A 15,469-nucleotide genomic window follows, 5' to 3' on the forward strand; every position below is an offset into this window, starting at 1 on the left:
TGTTTCTCTTCAAGGAACTCCACACTCAACCATGTATTTTAGCTTAATGAAAGCTTATTGCAAGTTTCTAAATGTTATAGCATGTTCTAGATCCCTCCACCACCTTTCAAAAAGAGCTGTGTTAAGCCCTGCTAAACGGAAACTAACCTTTAGATGACCCTAACTGTTAGCTCCAACTGTTTTGGAGGGAAACTTCGAACATTCATATTTGGCCAGGCTTTTTTTAAAGTATTATGATTGGTTAAGACTAAGGTGACCAGATTTTCAGATTGGTAAAGAGTGACACCTTTTGGGGGGGGGGGGAGGGTTTGATAAAAAATTTTATACGGAGCAACAAAAATTTTCATACAACGCAAAAATAGTATTGTAATGTTTTTTTTATTTCAACATAACTACAATTTACAAATATAAATTGTAACTGTTGCCAAACATCCAAATTTTGATCACGTGACCATGAGGATGCTGCAATGATCGTAAGGTGACCAGATTTTCAGATTGGTAAAGAGGGACACCATTGACCGGGGGGGGGGGGGCGGCGGCGGCTTGATTAAAAATTTTATATTTTGTCAAAAGGTCACACAAGGCGATTATATGACCCCAGGACACTGAAAGCATCATAAATATGAATCTGTTGCCAAACATCAAAATTTTGATCACGTGACCATGAGGATGCTTCAACGGTCGCTAAGTGTGAAAAATGGTCATCGGCCGTTGTAACTTTGGTCACTAAATGAACTGTTTGAAAGCTAAAGCTAGCTTGCATTATGCTAGCTTACATTTTCAAGAGAGAGAAGCTAAACTCCTTATTAGAATTGAAATAGAAATGAGTAGAGTAGAGTAGAACAGTTTATTACCCAAGCGTGATTGGACACACAAGGAATTTGTCTTTGGTGTACATAAATAAAATAAAATACAATACATTCATCAAGAATCATAAGCTACAACACAGTGATAGTCTCTCTCTCTCTCTCTCTCTCTCTCACACACACACACAGACACACACACACAAATACACACACACTCCTCCTCTGGATTCAATGGGGTTTAGGAAATCTCCCACCCTCATACACTCCCCTTTCTTTCTTTCTCTCTTCCCTCCTCTGGATTCAATGGGGTTTAGGAAATCCCCCCACCCTCATACACTCCCCTTTCTTTCTTTCTCTCTTCCCTCCTCTGGATTCAATGGGGTTTAGGAAATCTCCCACCCTCATACACTCCCCTTTCTTTCTTTCTCTCTTCCCTCCTCTGGATTCAATGGGGTTTAGGAAATCTCCCACCCTCATACACTCCCCTTTCTTTCTTTCTCTCTTCCCTCCTCTGGATTCAATGGGGTTTAGGAAATCCCCCCACTCTCATACACTCCCCTTTCTTTCTTTCTCTCTTCCCTCCTCTGGATTCAATGGGGTTTAGGAAATCTCCCACCCTCATACACTCCCCTTTCTCTCTTTCTCTCTTCCCTCCTCTGGATTCAATGGGGTTTAGGAAATCCCCCCACCCTCATACACTCCCCTTTCTTTCTTTCTCTCTTCCCTCCTCTGGATTCAATGGGGTTTAGGAAATCTCCCACCCTCATACACTCCCCCTTTCTCTCTCTCTTCCCTCCTCTGGATTCAATGGGGTTTAGGAAATCCCCCCACCCTCATACACTTCCCTTTCTTTCTTTTTCTCTTCCCTCCTCTGGATTCAATGGGGTTTAGGAAATTCCCCCACCCTCATACACTCCCCCTTTCTTTCTTTCTCTCTTCCCTCCTCTGGATTCAATGGGGTTTAGGAAATCTCCCACCCTCATACACTCCCCTTTCTTTCTTTCTTTCTCTCTTCCCTCCTCTGGATTCAATGGGGTTTAGGAAATCCCCCCACCCTCATACACTCCCCCTTTCTCTCTCTCTTCCCTCCTCTGGATTCAATGGGGTTTAGGAAATCTCCCACCCTCATACACTTCCCTTTCTTTCTTTTTCTCTTCCCTCCTCTGGATTCAATGGGGTTTAGGAAATTCCCCCACCCTCATACACTCCCCCTTTCTTTCTCTCTTCCCTCCTCTGGATTCAATGGGGTTTAGGTCCCCCCTCGGCTCGGATCACACCTCAGCTGAGCGGGCAGGGAACTTTTGCTTTGGGAGGCTTCACAGCGGCAGCGGTGCCTCCCCCTCCTCCCCCCTTGGCTCGGATCACACCTCAGCTGAGCAGGGAGGGATCCTTTGCTTTGGGAGGCTTCACAGCAAGGATTCTACCTCCCCTCTTACCCCCTCGGCTCGGATCACACCTCAGCTGGGCAGGGAGGGATCCTTTGCTTTGGGAGGCTTCACAGCAAGGGTTCTACCTCCCCCACCGATGCTGGCTTCCCCGCTGCGACTGGCGGGAACGGCAATGAAAGCTCGGGCTTCACTCCTCCGTCTGGGGCTGCGGCTAACAGGGACGGCCAAGCGCTTTCCTCAAAAACCCTGCCTTCCACACACACCCGGCTTCCAAAATCCGGGGAGTTGCGGGGAGGGACGATCTTCTTCTTCCCCTCTCTCAGGTTGCCCGGTTCCCCCCCCAGTTCCTCTCATGAGTAGCTCGCAAGGGAAGGCCTTCCCTTCCCTTGCTAAAGGCCGCCGCCGCCCACCCGAAGCGGCGAAGCCTCCCGATTCCCACCGGCACCGGAGTTACTCACCAGGGCAGTGCAGCAAAAACAAACAGTGAAGGCGAAATGAAATGGAGACTGGTGAGAGTCACGACTCGCACGGCGTGCTTAAGCGGACTCCAGCCAATCAGTGAGCTGGCTGGGATGGAAAATTTTAAGCACCCTCGTGCGTGCTTAAAGTTTTCCATCTCAGCCAGCTCACTGATTGGCTGGACTCCAGGCCAATCAGTGAGCGGCAGGCTGGGCTGGCTTAGATATTGAAAGTGTAGATAGAATAGATTGGGGAACGGAACGAGTGAGCTAGCGGCAGCTGATGATGGGCGGGGGAGCCACCGAGCGTTGAAATAAAGCGGGGTTTTTTGAGAAGCGGGCGGGACGTGGGAAAAACGATGAAAAATCGGGCCTGTCCCGCCAAATCTGGGACGTCTGGTCACCTTAAGAGTCATCAGTCACTTTTTTCAATGCCATTGTAACTTTGGTCACTAAGCCCATTATACCACCTTTCTTGCCACAGTTCTTAAGTGAATAAATGCAGCTGATAAGTTAGTAACATAAGTGAATCTGGTTTCCCCATTTGACTTTGTCAAAAGGTGATTATATGACCCCAGGACACTGAAACCATCATAAATACGAATCTGTTGCCAAACATCAAAATTTTGATCGTGTGACCATGAGGATGCTGCAACGGTCGCTAAGTGTGAAAATGGTCGCTAAGTGTGAAAAATGGTAATCAGTCACTTTTTTCAATGCCATTGTAACTTTGATCACTATACCTCCTTTCTTGCCACAGTTTTTAAGTGAATCTTAAGTGGAGATGTTATATCTTAAGTGAATCTTAAGTCTTAAGTGAAGATGTTATACAGTAGAACCTCTGGTCACGAACGCTTCTGACCAAAATATTCACATTCTCCCCACTGCTGATTTCCCCTTCTGCACCATTTTTTTTTGTAAGCGCCAAATTTCCAAAATTAGGTTTGATTCATTATCAAATCAGTTTGCGACCAAAGTTATGGAACGAATTATGGTTGTGACCAGAGGTTCTACTGTATTCATGCCTTTACATACTTTATATCACCTCAAAATGTTGCACAGCCTTCATAAGTTTCTAATACAGATAAAATTAAATACAACATCAAAACCATAAAAAAGTAAAATTAACCTGGATGGAAAATCCTATGCCTGTCTTGCTATTATTACTGACACACTTGCTGCAGTATTTGATGGCTAAAAGAAAAAAAAATATTGTTAAAGTGTGTATTATGTTCACTCCCATGTCTTGTCTGCTGCGTTGATTTGAATTTATTAAAAGAGCTTATTTTACATAATCTCTTTCATATTATTCTCCTATGTTCAATAAACCCTAAGAGACAGCATACTATACATGAAATTCCTGTAACTATATATTTAGTAAATTGTGGAGCTGAGTTTATCCAATTCACTCAGTTTTTGGACTTGAGTAATCACATACAATAAAGGAAATAAAACTCTTTAGAATGAAGCGTAGTTGGCTATTTGTGATTAAGGATGTCATGCAGAAACAATTATAGTTTTGATCAGGAAAATGCCCTAAAAAAACCCTTTTGTTCTTTCAGGGTTTTTTTTAATGATTTTTCCATGGCACATCATAGTGTTACACATATTGTTTTGAATAAAAAAACAGCAGCTGCACATTTTTAAAAACCTACATTATTTTAAAATGCATTAAAAAATAAAAGAAAAAAACCCAGCACACTTACCAGCAGGCAGAAACTCCAAGTCAATCCAAAATGATATAGATGTTAATACAAAGAACTTAGCAAATTGAAACTTTCCCACCATTTTGGAGCAGTCCTCCAACCTCTGTGCCCCTCCCCTCTGGAAAATCCAGGAAGTAACACTGGCGACCTCTCTAGCCATTTCCTGCAGCTCTATGGTACTAGATCATTTTTTTCTTATAAAATGAGGTAAATGCAACGTGGCACGGCGCAGGGGGGATCCGTTTTGTTGCTTTAACGTTTTAATATCTTCAATGAAAGTAGTGAGACAGAGAGAGAGAGGGATTAGACAGGGTGTCTTTTGTCTTGCCCCGGTTAGGATTTCTTAAGAAAATCCACTGGGCTTTCAACATGAAGCCAGAAAATCGGGACTTTTTTAAAACTCGGAGGGACACGGGAAAAATGGTTATAAAGCGTGCTTGTCACGCTGAAATCGGTACGTCTGGTCACCTTAGTCATCCTGTCATCCTCCTTCCCTATATCCCCATTCTCCCCCTTCCCGCATATTATGGCAGGTTGCTCACGGTTTGCACCAGAAGGGGTTCGTGAAATTTACCTTACTTTTTAGAACCCCTTCATCTGGTGGGACAGTACCGGAACGCTCCCTCCCGCCTGGCCCCCCCTTGCTTGCTCCACCCACCCACCCGCTCGCTGATCGCTCACTTGCCATCCACACTTCGTTTGCCCACCCAGCCGAGGCTCTGAGGCTGCAGGCGGCTGGGGAAGTGGGGGGAATGCTGCCTGTCTGCCTGCCCCCTCCAGAAGAAACCGGGTGGGCCCTGGGACGATCATCAGCCCATGCGCCACTGCCACTGTGTGCCCACTCTGGGGGCGCAGCACCTGCCCAGACATGGCTGCAGTGGGCAACAGGACATGAAGGAGAGGCTGTCCAGTAGAGTGTTCTGAGGTCAGTGAGTTGGCGAGGAGGTTGCATGGGACAGGAGGCGGCAGGGAGGTGGGACATCAAGGCCACCTTGGGTGCCTGCATCGGGACACGGCAGCTGCTGGGCGGCTGCTCTTTTGTGCCCCATTGCCAGCAGCATTTGGCTTTCTCCTGCCGATACTTCCTCTCTGGGAGTCCGGGTGGGCCCTGGGTTGGTCAGCAGCCCACACGCCACCACCATATGATTCTCTGTGGTGCAGCCAGGAAGGATCACTAAGAGAATGCCAACTGCAGCTGGGAGTGTCCCCAGACCAGTGGGGTGGTGGGGAGATTGCGTGGGGCTGGACTGGAGCCAGCAGGAAGACAGGGGTCGAGGCTACGCCCCCGTACTGGGGAAAACAAAAATATCCCATTGTCCTGGAACTGCGCCACGAGGTAAGGGAAGCAGGTCTTGGGAGAGACCTTCCCTCCCCCTCCAGAGAGCCCATGCCAAAAGAGAGGAGATGGGCTGATTTGAATGCGGGAGAGCAGGCAGTTTAGTGGCCTGCCTTCTTTGCTAGTTCGGGCAGGTGGAGAAAGGAGGCATGTGGTTAATTTGGCTGGGAGAACGGGTCCCTGAATGCAGGGTGTGCTCTGCTGCTGCTGCTAAAGCTGTTGCTATCAGGCACATCCATGCAGAACTCCCCAGTGGGGCACAGTTCTGGGATGGCGGAGAGCTAAAGCAAGCTCTACCACCCCCGCCACTGTCTATGTGCCCAGACCAGGCTTGTGTGTGTGTGTATGTGTGTGAGAGAGGGGGGGAGGGAGGGAGGGAAGAAGGGAGAGGGAGAGGGAGGGAAAAGGAAGGATAGACTCTTTGGGGAAATTTCCATAAGAGAAGAGAGAGATCAACTGGCAGAGGTTGGCTGCATTGTTAATCTGAGGGGACATTCAGCTTTACCTTTCCTTTTCATCCAAAGCTGGTGAAATAGTAGTTATTCTGAACTGGTGATGGAAAAGGATGAAGTGAGGGGGCAGTCTCTTACATGCATGCAATATAAAAGCATTATTGTGAGTGCCTTATTTGCCTGGATAAAAAGAACAGCTTGGGAGGAACAAATATTTTATCAACTCAGGTACCCTATCAGGTTTAATACTGTTTGGACAGAGATAGCTAGCTAGGTAGATAGAGATATATAATGATAGATAGATAGATAGATAGATAGATAGATAGATAGATAGATAGATAGATAGATAGATAGATAGGAGGTAGGTAGGTAGGTAGGTAGGTAGGTAGGTAGGTAGGTAGGAAGGAAGTTCCATTTCTGAATCCATTTTCCAGCATGGGAAATATTCTTCAAAATTTTGTAATAAATCCAGATGAACCCAAAAATACCTTTGATATTTACAGGGTGGACATCATTCACAATCTTTAATATGTCAACATTATAGAAAAATTAGCTATTATAGTCCATCATCTTATATCCAGAAAGGATCATGAGACCAATAATGCTTTTATATTGCATGGATACAAGAGATTGGCCCCTCACTTCATCCTTTTCCATCACCAGTTCAGAATAACTATTGCACCAGCTTTGGATGAAAAGGGAAAGAAAGAATGAGGAAGAAAGGAAAATAAGAAAGGAAAGAAAGAGAACTCATGACCACAATTGAGCCCAAAATTTTGGTTGGTAAGCAAGAGCGTTTAGTGAGTTTCACCACATTCTACAAGTTGGCCACACCCAGCCAGTCACATGACCACCAAGCCACGCCCAACTAGTCACATGACTGCCAAGCCACACCCACCCAGTCACATGGCCACCAAACCACTCCCACCCGGTCACATGGCTGCCAAGCCACTCCCACAAAACAGGCCACACGTACAGAATAGGTTCTAAAAAAATTTAAAACCCACCACTGCAGCAAAGTGAAGTAGGCTGAAGCCATTATTTATTTGTTTGTTTGTTTATCAAACATGTACAAGATAACAAGTATAGGTATGAACATAAACATGAAGTAAATATAGATAAATTGGGCACACCCCCTTTACAGAGCTTTTGTGAATGGAGTGAGGCCCACAGTAGATAGTTTGAGATTTAAGCTATGAGGGTTTGAGGCTGTAACAACGGAGTCGGGTAGAGCATTCCAGGCATTGACCACACTGTTGCTGAAGTCGTATTTTCCACAATTGACTTTGGAGAGGTTTACCTTGAGTTTGTATCGATTGTTTGCCCAGGTATTATTGTGGTTGAAGCTGAAGAAGTCATTGACAGGCAAGACGTTGTAGCAGACAATTTTGTGTATTATGCTTGATTGGACTGCAGGCGGCGCAGTTCCAGATTGTCCAAGCCCAAGATTTCAAGCCTGGAGGCATAAGGGATTCTATTGTGAGTAGAAGACATTATGATGGCAGACCTGACAGATTCACTCATATTTATACATTTGAAAATGGAGGGGGATTTATATGCATGCATACACATTGGTAATTACTAACCTAACTGATCTCAAGTGACTTCCTGTCCTTCTGTCATCTAGAGAGGACAATGGTCTTAGTTAGAAGAAATATTTGCATCTTGAGATTCAGGGGTGCTTATGGGAATGTTCTGATAGCATTTATCCCTGGGCTACAAGGACACATTCCTAATGTCTCCATTTGTCTATTAAATAGTCCCATTCATCTGAAAACTGATTTCCCCCCACAGGTTGAATTTCATTTGCATGCTTTCTCTTTCTCAGCACTGCTCATCTTCTCTGTAAGTTACTCTTCGTGGCTCATTTCTTCCTTCCCCTATGCCCAAGATCTGTATTTGTTTATGCTGAGATCTAGAGGTTTCTCCAGGTTCCTCTTCCAAAAAGGCCATTGGCATCATCTTGGAGAGCTTCCACTCCACACAGCGAAGCTGAGCCACAAAAGTGTTATTTAAAAATGGTTTGGAATGCCGATGTGAAATTACTATTTACAAAGAAGTCTAGCCCACTTCTGAAATCATCCAACTTGATCCCAAATGAAGGCTGTTACTACAATCAAGCACTGGATTCCTACCTCCTGTCTTCTTCCTAGTCAGATGAAACAGAACCACCTTTGTACTTCTCTGCAGAACAAAGAAAAATGAAATATCAAGATAAAGTGTACATCTTATCACTAGAGAATCTGAATCTAGAAGTTGGGTTCTGAGGATTCCATGATTTATGGCATAATATACATATATATATATATATATATATATATATATATATATATATATATATATATATATATATATATATATATATATATATACATTTATATATATATATATATATATATATATATATATATATATATATATATATATATATATATATATATATATATATATATCCTAAATCAAATCCTAAACATCTGGCTGACCAAAACAATAATGTTTATATATATATATATATATATATATATATATATATATATATATATATATATATATATATATATATGTATATATATGTGTGTGTGTATATATATATATATATATATATATATATATACACATTATTGTTTTGGTCAGCCAGATGTTTAGGATTTGACATTTTTTCTCCGCCTACTCTGTGCTTCCCAAAAAGCTGGGATGGGCAGATTTCTTTTTATGATATTAACGTTACCATTGCAAGATGTAAGCTATTCCAAATAAAGCTGCTTTTTGCAATTGACTGAGAGGGATTTTGTCAATGACGATGGTCATCAAGTGGTGAGCCAGATGTTTTGGGATTCGTTATTGTTGTTGTTGTCATCTTTATGTGAGCAACTAAGGCTTACTTAGCGGACATTACTAGAGACCTAACTCTTGGGATGCCATGAAATATGCTTGCTCTACAAAATTTATCACTAGCATTACGAAATTGCCCAGTGTAAAATCAAATGAGTATGTTTCATCAAAGAGTGGCAATAAAATCAATTTGTAGAGATTGCTCTATGAGTGAGATGGGTGATCTCTATATCTGATATATAAATGATTTTAAAAAACATCTTTTCCATCAACCCCCACTCCCTTCCAAAGGCAGAATTAATAGCTGAACTTACGTGTCTCTTCAGCCTTTGAAAAAAGGCTCTTTAAAAAGTCACAGTGCTCTACCATCCTTTTCTGGAATGGCTCAGTACTAAGAAGGAAGAAATTCTGTTCTGTGGGATTATAGAGTGGCCACTTATCCTTGCTGGCCGCTATCCCATTGGGATTCCTAAGGAGGAAGAAAAGGACATTGATAGAAACGAATCAAAGGGAGAACCAACCTAGAAATAAGGAGAAATTTCCTGACAGTCAGAACAGTTGATCAGTGGAACAGAAGTTGCCTTCAGAAGCTATGCGTGCTTCATCGCTGGAGGTTTTGAAGAAGAGATTGGACAGCCACTTGTCCAGAATAGAATAGGGCTAGTTCTAGTTGCCTGCTTGGCAACTGCTTGAGCAGGAGGTTGAGCTAGAAGACCTCCAAGGTCCCTTCCAACTCTGTTATTCTGATGTAGCTCTTTTCCAAAGAGACTGGTTTTGACTTGAGAAACCACAACCAAGGGGAACTCCCAAAGGGGACTTTGAGGGAGGGATGGAGTTTGGCTTTGTGAAATCTCTTGTGTCTCCTCCTTGCTGATCCAAACCCAGGTCAGCTCCTCATAGACTCTTGGATCTGCCAGTCCCAATCCTGACACCCTGGGCACCCTCCATCTTGTGAGTTTCCCCTTCACTACTTACTTGCAAGCCTTTGCTCATTCTCTTAATGGTAGAGTAATGCTCTGTTTCTAATCTCCCCTTTGCCTTCTTTATTCTGCTTGGAGAAATAATGTACCCTGGAATAGGTGTGATACCACTGAACTCATAAAAGAACAATTATCTATAAGTGACATTATTAAGAATCCTTAGAAATTCAGGGCTGTTTCCAGTACAGGTAGTCCTTGACTTACAACTATTCATTTAACATCCATTCAAGGTTACAATGGCACTGAAAAAGGTGACTTACAACTTGTCCTTTCACTTATGATTCACTTAACAACTGTCTTGCTTAGCAACATAAATTCTAATCCCAACTGTGGTTGTAAATCATGAACTACTTGTATTAACACAACCTGTAAACATATGGAAAGGGAAAGCGTGCATTACTTTATGGCTTCATTACTTTAGATATAAAATGCATTTGTTGAATAGAAAGGCTTCCTTTGGATTTAAAATACACATTTATAGAGATAAAGTGAACAACTTACCCAGTTCTGGCAAACTCTGCCCAGTAATGCATCATCTTACGGCTCAGTCTAGCTTCAGCCTCTGTGTAGGTTTGATTGAAAGGCGGCACTGATTCAAGGGTTCCAAAAACATAAGGAACCTCAGCACCGTGAGTTGCCCCAGTCCATTCAGGCCAAATTGACCATGAAGGGCGATGTGTGAATAAATAGGCATATACAGGACTCCCCGTTTTCCTGATATTTCCTGCAGCTTCCCTCGATGGGCATGCATAGATCCAATCTGTATAGAAATAGGACAGAGCGGAGCGGAACTGTGCTGGGCCATGTTGTCCTTCACTGTACCTCAGTGCAATAGCCTGAACAACATCTTCGGTTGCATTTGGCACTAACAGCTGTATCCCTTTCAGAAGCTGCTCCTGATTTATGAGATTGTGGGTGATGTTAGGGAAAATATAGGGGACAAATGTGGCTGCTTCATCAGAGGTTTCGCCTATGAGGACTGGTTTGATCTGAATTTGCCCCTCCTCCATGAGCTTTTCTGGTTTACCAAGCAAAAACTCCCCATCTGTGGTTGGCCTGAAGGGAAAATCCAGAAGGAAGCCTTTGGTAGACATAGCTATTTCATGCCGAATAAGTTCAGAAACATTTTTTGTTTGCAGACAATGCTCTATGCTGATATTATTGTCCTCAGAGCAACCTAGCAGATGAACAAATTCCAGAGATAATTGTTTGACTACCTCAGGAGACCTCCAAGCCCAGAAGGCATTGGCTGTTCCACTCTGGATCACCGCTTGGGCAAAAAAGTCCTGGCTTTTTGGTGCTAGAAGATGGAGATTCATACAAGATCCTCCAGCACTGTGGCCCAAAAGGGTCACCCGAGAAGGATCTCCCCCAAAGGCAGCTGCATTCTCTTTTACCCACTTCAGGGCCAGCTGTTGGTCCCATAAGCCTAGGTTCCCTGGAGCAGCTGGTGGCAAGTACAGAAAGCCCAGAGCTCCCAAGCGATAATTGATGGTGACCACAATGACATTCTCAGTGGCAGCCAAAGGTGTCCCATTGAACACATCCACAGAAGATGTGCCGAATGCATAACTCCCTCCGTGTATCCAGACCAAAACAGGGACTGGTGAAGAAGGTTGTGGGTGTGGCACCCAGATGTTGAGAGAAAGGCAATCTTCTGACACTGGTGTTTTAGGAGACCATATATCTGCTTCAGGAGCATCCCGGAAAATAAATTGAGGACAGGAATTGCCAAAACTGGTGGCTTCCAATGTTTGCTTCCATGGCTGATGTGGGAGAGGTTTCTGGAGACGCAACTTCCCCAGGGGGGGCTCAGCATAAGGAATGCCTAGATAGGCTGTTACAGATCCAGGGCCAACCAGGAACTGCTTGCCCTTAATAGGGCCACTGCTGGTTATAACCACTGTGTCTCCCTTAGATGCACAACTGGAGGCTAATGGAAAGTGAAGGAGGAGGAGGCAGCAGAAGAGAGTTGGGTACAGGAGACAAGGCATTGCAAACGTATGACGAGTTGGTGGACCTGGAAAAAGTTACAATCAATATGAGATTATTCCGATACTGTATAAGTGCATCTTATGCCAACTCATGATTACTTTATTCGATGGTTGGGCTCCTTTTTTGCTGAGGACACTAATGGTGGGCAGGGAATGACTTAGTCAACTCTGCCCTTCTCCATGATGTATCTCCAACGTTCTAGAAGAACCGCTTAGAACTCCTGTTTACTGATCCCCTTGCTCAGCGGATGGACAGCTTTATACAGTAGATCTTCTCCAGGGTTCCCAATACAGTGTTGTTATATATTATCTGTGTTCTACCTTTCTAACTTATTCAAGAATCCTATTCTGGAACATAGTGTACTAAGCCCTATCTTGTAAATTATGATATAACTGAAATAAATAACAATGTAAAATTACCCTAAATCAACATTTTTTCTGCTCTGATCTCGGGCCTTGAGCCTTTTGGAACCGGGCCACAGAGGTGGCAGGTGAGTGTGTGAGCATGCACGCATCCCCACTCACGCAAGCAGCATGCGTGTGTACCTGCCGCACAAACAAATTGTTCCCCTCTACACACGCGTACACACACACACGGCAATCCACAACTGAAAAGGTTGGGGAACTCTGCCCTAACCTTAATATTTTCCCATCCACACATGCTTTTCTCAGCAGGCACTCTAGGCTGCCTAACAAGCATTTCTGTAGGCTTCCTGAAGAAGGACTAACATTATTTGTCCTTGAGGAGCAAAACAGACTCCAAAACTGAACAGATTGTCAACTGTACAGCCAGCAATATTAGAGCAATATTAGAGCAAAGCAAAGTAGAAATAACACCTCCCATCCCAGATGTATCCAGTCCAATTGCACAAGTGCTTTAGGAAATGCAATTCTATCAGCATCTACCTAGAGGAATATCCCACTGATTTTTAACGGGTCTGTTACATATTGATACTGGAGCAATAGGCTCCACCAAGGTCCTCCATTCTGGCGGGAGAATACTTGAAACTGATTGGCTGAGCCATCTGACAGCTCCCTATAAAAGGGCTGCCAAAGAGGTCAGAGCTGGATTTGTAAATAGTTTGTCTAATAAAGAGTTGTTATTTGTCACTGAAGCCTGAGTCCTGTCTCATCCATTCACAGAGTCTATTTAACAGGGTCTTATTGCTAGATAAAGATGGTAGAAATTTGCAAACACATATCTGAGCTTAGAAGAAATGGCAGCCCACTATGGGTTTTATCTTCACTGCTTTTCTTTTCAACTCTTGTTTTTCTGTGTCTCAAACTCTAGCAGGTATTTCCTATTATGGCTGAATAAATTGTTGTCTCTTTAACATTATGTTTAGCCTGGAATAGAAATAACAAGTCTAAATAGAATTAACTAACCAGAAAAAAAACCAAGAAATTCTAGTCCCTTTCCTAAAAATCATCTTCTAATTCTCTGGAAAAAAACCCACTGTTTTTCAAAAAATTCTGCAAACTTACTCACCTGTCAGATTTAACGGGACTATTTGTTATTAGAAGGAAGAAAGCAGCTTCAGAGACGACCAGGCTGTATCCTGTTCACACAAAAAAGAAGAAGATGATCACAAAAAGAGGAACTTTATATATTGCAAGAAGGTGCATTGACCAACCGGATTCTGTCCATAGCTGGGAAAGGAAGCTAAAAGGAGAAGGAAGGTGAAAGTATTGGCAATAGGCTCCAATATCAAAGACATGGAAAAAACAGAAAAACTTCCTTCAAATGGAGTGAGAAAACTCCAGAGCAAAGGAGAGTCGTTATCTCTGTGTGCAACCTGCAGCCTTGAAAAGAGCCATTACAACATCTGTCCAAATTTCAAAGCAATTAAAGAACCTAAAAGCAAATAACAGATACCAGGGGTGACCCTAAATTGGATGACTCTAAAAATGTAGGACAGACAGCATAAACCACCAGATCACCACCAATTCCACCTGAGTGCAATTGGCTGACCAATTGAACTCAGCAGGTATCATGAACAATTGTGGGAGCTAGGTAAGTCTAGCAGCTAGCCTATTAAAAAGAAGGATTAGAGGGGACATGATAGCTGTCTTCCAATACTTGAGGAGCTGTCACAAAGAAAAGGGGATTTACTTCTCTATGGCATCAGAGGGTAAGAGAAGTAAAAGGTGGAAACTTTTTGAGTAGAGTAGAGTGCAATGCAATGCAATGCAATGCAATGCAATGCAATGCAATGCAATGCAATGCAATGCAATGCAATGCAATGCAATGCAATACAATACAATACAATACAATACAATACACAGAGTTGGGAGGGACCTTGGAGGTCTTCTATTCCAACCCTCTGTGTCAGCCCTGAAGCCATTTTGGGAGCATCTTCAGGGCTGACACAATGAGGCTGGTCGGAGCTGTGGGAACGTGCGGGGTGAGATGAGGTAGCTGGGGGAATATGTAGCTATGTAGCCAAAATAACATTCTTTCCTGTGGGAGCCAAGGACGTCTTCACCAGGTGTTTGGAAGCCATGGACTGAAGCCAACTGGAGTTGAGACCGTGGTCTGATTGGACCATGTGATGGACGTGTCACCCGGGGGCAAGACCTTTGGATTTTGATTTGGGTAGGGAAAACCTCCTTCAAAGTTGGGTTTTCAACAGATGTGCCAATATGACATTCCTAATAAATTCTTACTTTGAGGAATCTCCAGGCCTCAGAGTTTTGATTGCATTTCATTTCATTTTTCATTTCATTTTATTAAGACTTATAGGCCGCCCTTCTCCCTGAGGGGACTCAGGGCGGCTTACAATCATAAGGGAAGGGTGTGCAACAACAAAAGACAAACAATGAGTGACCAAAAATAAAATGATAAACCACAACATGCATTCAACAGTCAACACTCGGGCGGGTAATTGGAAACCTATCCCCAGGCCTGCTGGGAGAGCCAGGTCTTGAGGGCTGTGCGGAAGGTCTGGATGGTGGTGAGGGTACGAATCTCAACGGGGAGATCGTTCCACAGGGTCGGAGCTGCAACAGAAAAGGCTCTCCTCCGTGTAGTCGCCAGTCGACATTGACTGGCGGATGGAATCCGGAGGAGGATTGCATTGGGTTTGTTGCTTGAAACTCTGACACTCTGCTCAGGCAGGAAACCCTTTACCAATTCAGACAAATGGTTGTCTAATCTCTTCTTAAAAACTTCCAATGTTGGAGCATTCACAACTTCTGGATGCAAGTTGTTCCACTGATTAATTGTTCTGTCAGGAAATTTCTCCTTAGTTTTAGTTACTTGGTAGTCCTCAATTTACAACCACAACTGAGATCAGAATTGCAGTTGTGAGTTGTTGCAGTCATTAAGCGAGACTCCCATGTGACTGCTTTGCTCAACAATCGCATTCCTAAAAGTCTATAGAGATTCCCAGACATCCAGGTCATGGTTGCCCCAAAGGTGACTTTTCATGAGGCAACTGGACTTTCTTATTTTTTTCTTTGAAGACATTTTGCTTCTCATCCAACAAGCTTCTTCAGCAATCTTCCATTCCTCACC

General features: G+C 43.5%; 1 protein-coding gene across 1 annotated transcript; it reads right to left on the reverse strand.

Moving 5' to 3' along the window:
• Positions 1–8,270: 8,270 nt before the first annotated feature.
• On the reverse strand, positions 8,271–11,967 carry LOC116502760 (cholinesterase-like). The gene is made up of 3 exons (XM_032208673.1): positions 10,460–11,967; positions 9,293–9,447; positions 8,271–8,330 (listed from the first exon to the last, which is right to left on the reverse strand). Exons 1-3 carry the CDS (start codon positions 11,950–11,952, stop codon positions 8,296–8,298), a joined length of 1,683 nt encoding a protein of 560 aa, XP_032064564.1. The 5' UTR covers positions 11,953–11,967; the 3' UTR covers positions 8,271–8,295.
• Between the last annotated feature and the right edge of the window lie 3,502 nt (positions 11,968–15,469).

The sequence above is a fragment of the Thamnophis elegans genome, chromosome 2 (assembly GCF_009769535.1).
Source record: "Thamnophis elegans isolate rThaEle1 chromosome 2, rThaEle1.pri, whole genome shotgun sequence".
NCBI lineage: Eukaryota > Metazoa > Chordata > Lepidosauria > Squamata > Colubridae > Thamnophis > Thamnophis elegans.

Excerpts from the sequence above, each read along its gene's own strand:
- LOC116502760 (XM_032208673.1), bottom strand. The coding sequence starts at position 11,952 with ATGCCTTGTCTCCTGTACCCAACTCTCTTCTGCTGCCTCCTCCTCCTT. Across the intron at positions 9,448-10,459 it reads GCAGAGTTTGCCAGAACTGG|GAATCCCAATGGGATAGCGG; the intron begins GTAAGTTGTTCA and ends CTTCCTCCTTAG. Across the intron at positions 8,331-9,292 it reads TTCAAAGGCTGAAGAGACAC|AGAAGTACAAAGGTGGTTCT; the intron begins GTAAGTTCAGCT and ends TTTGTTCTGCAG.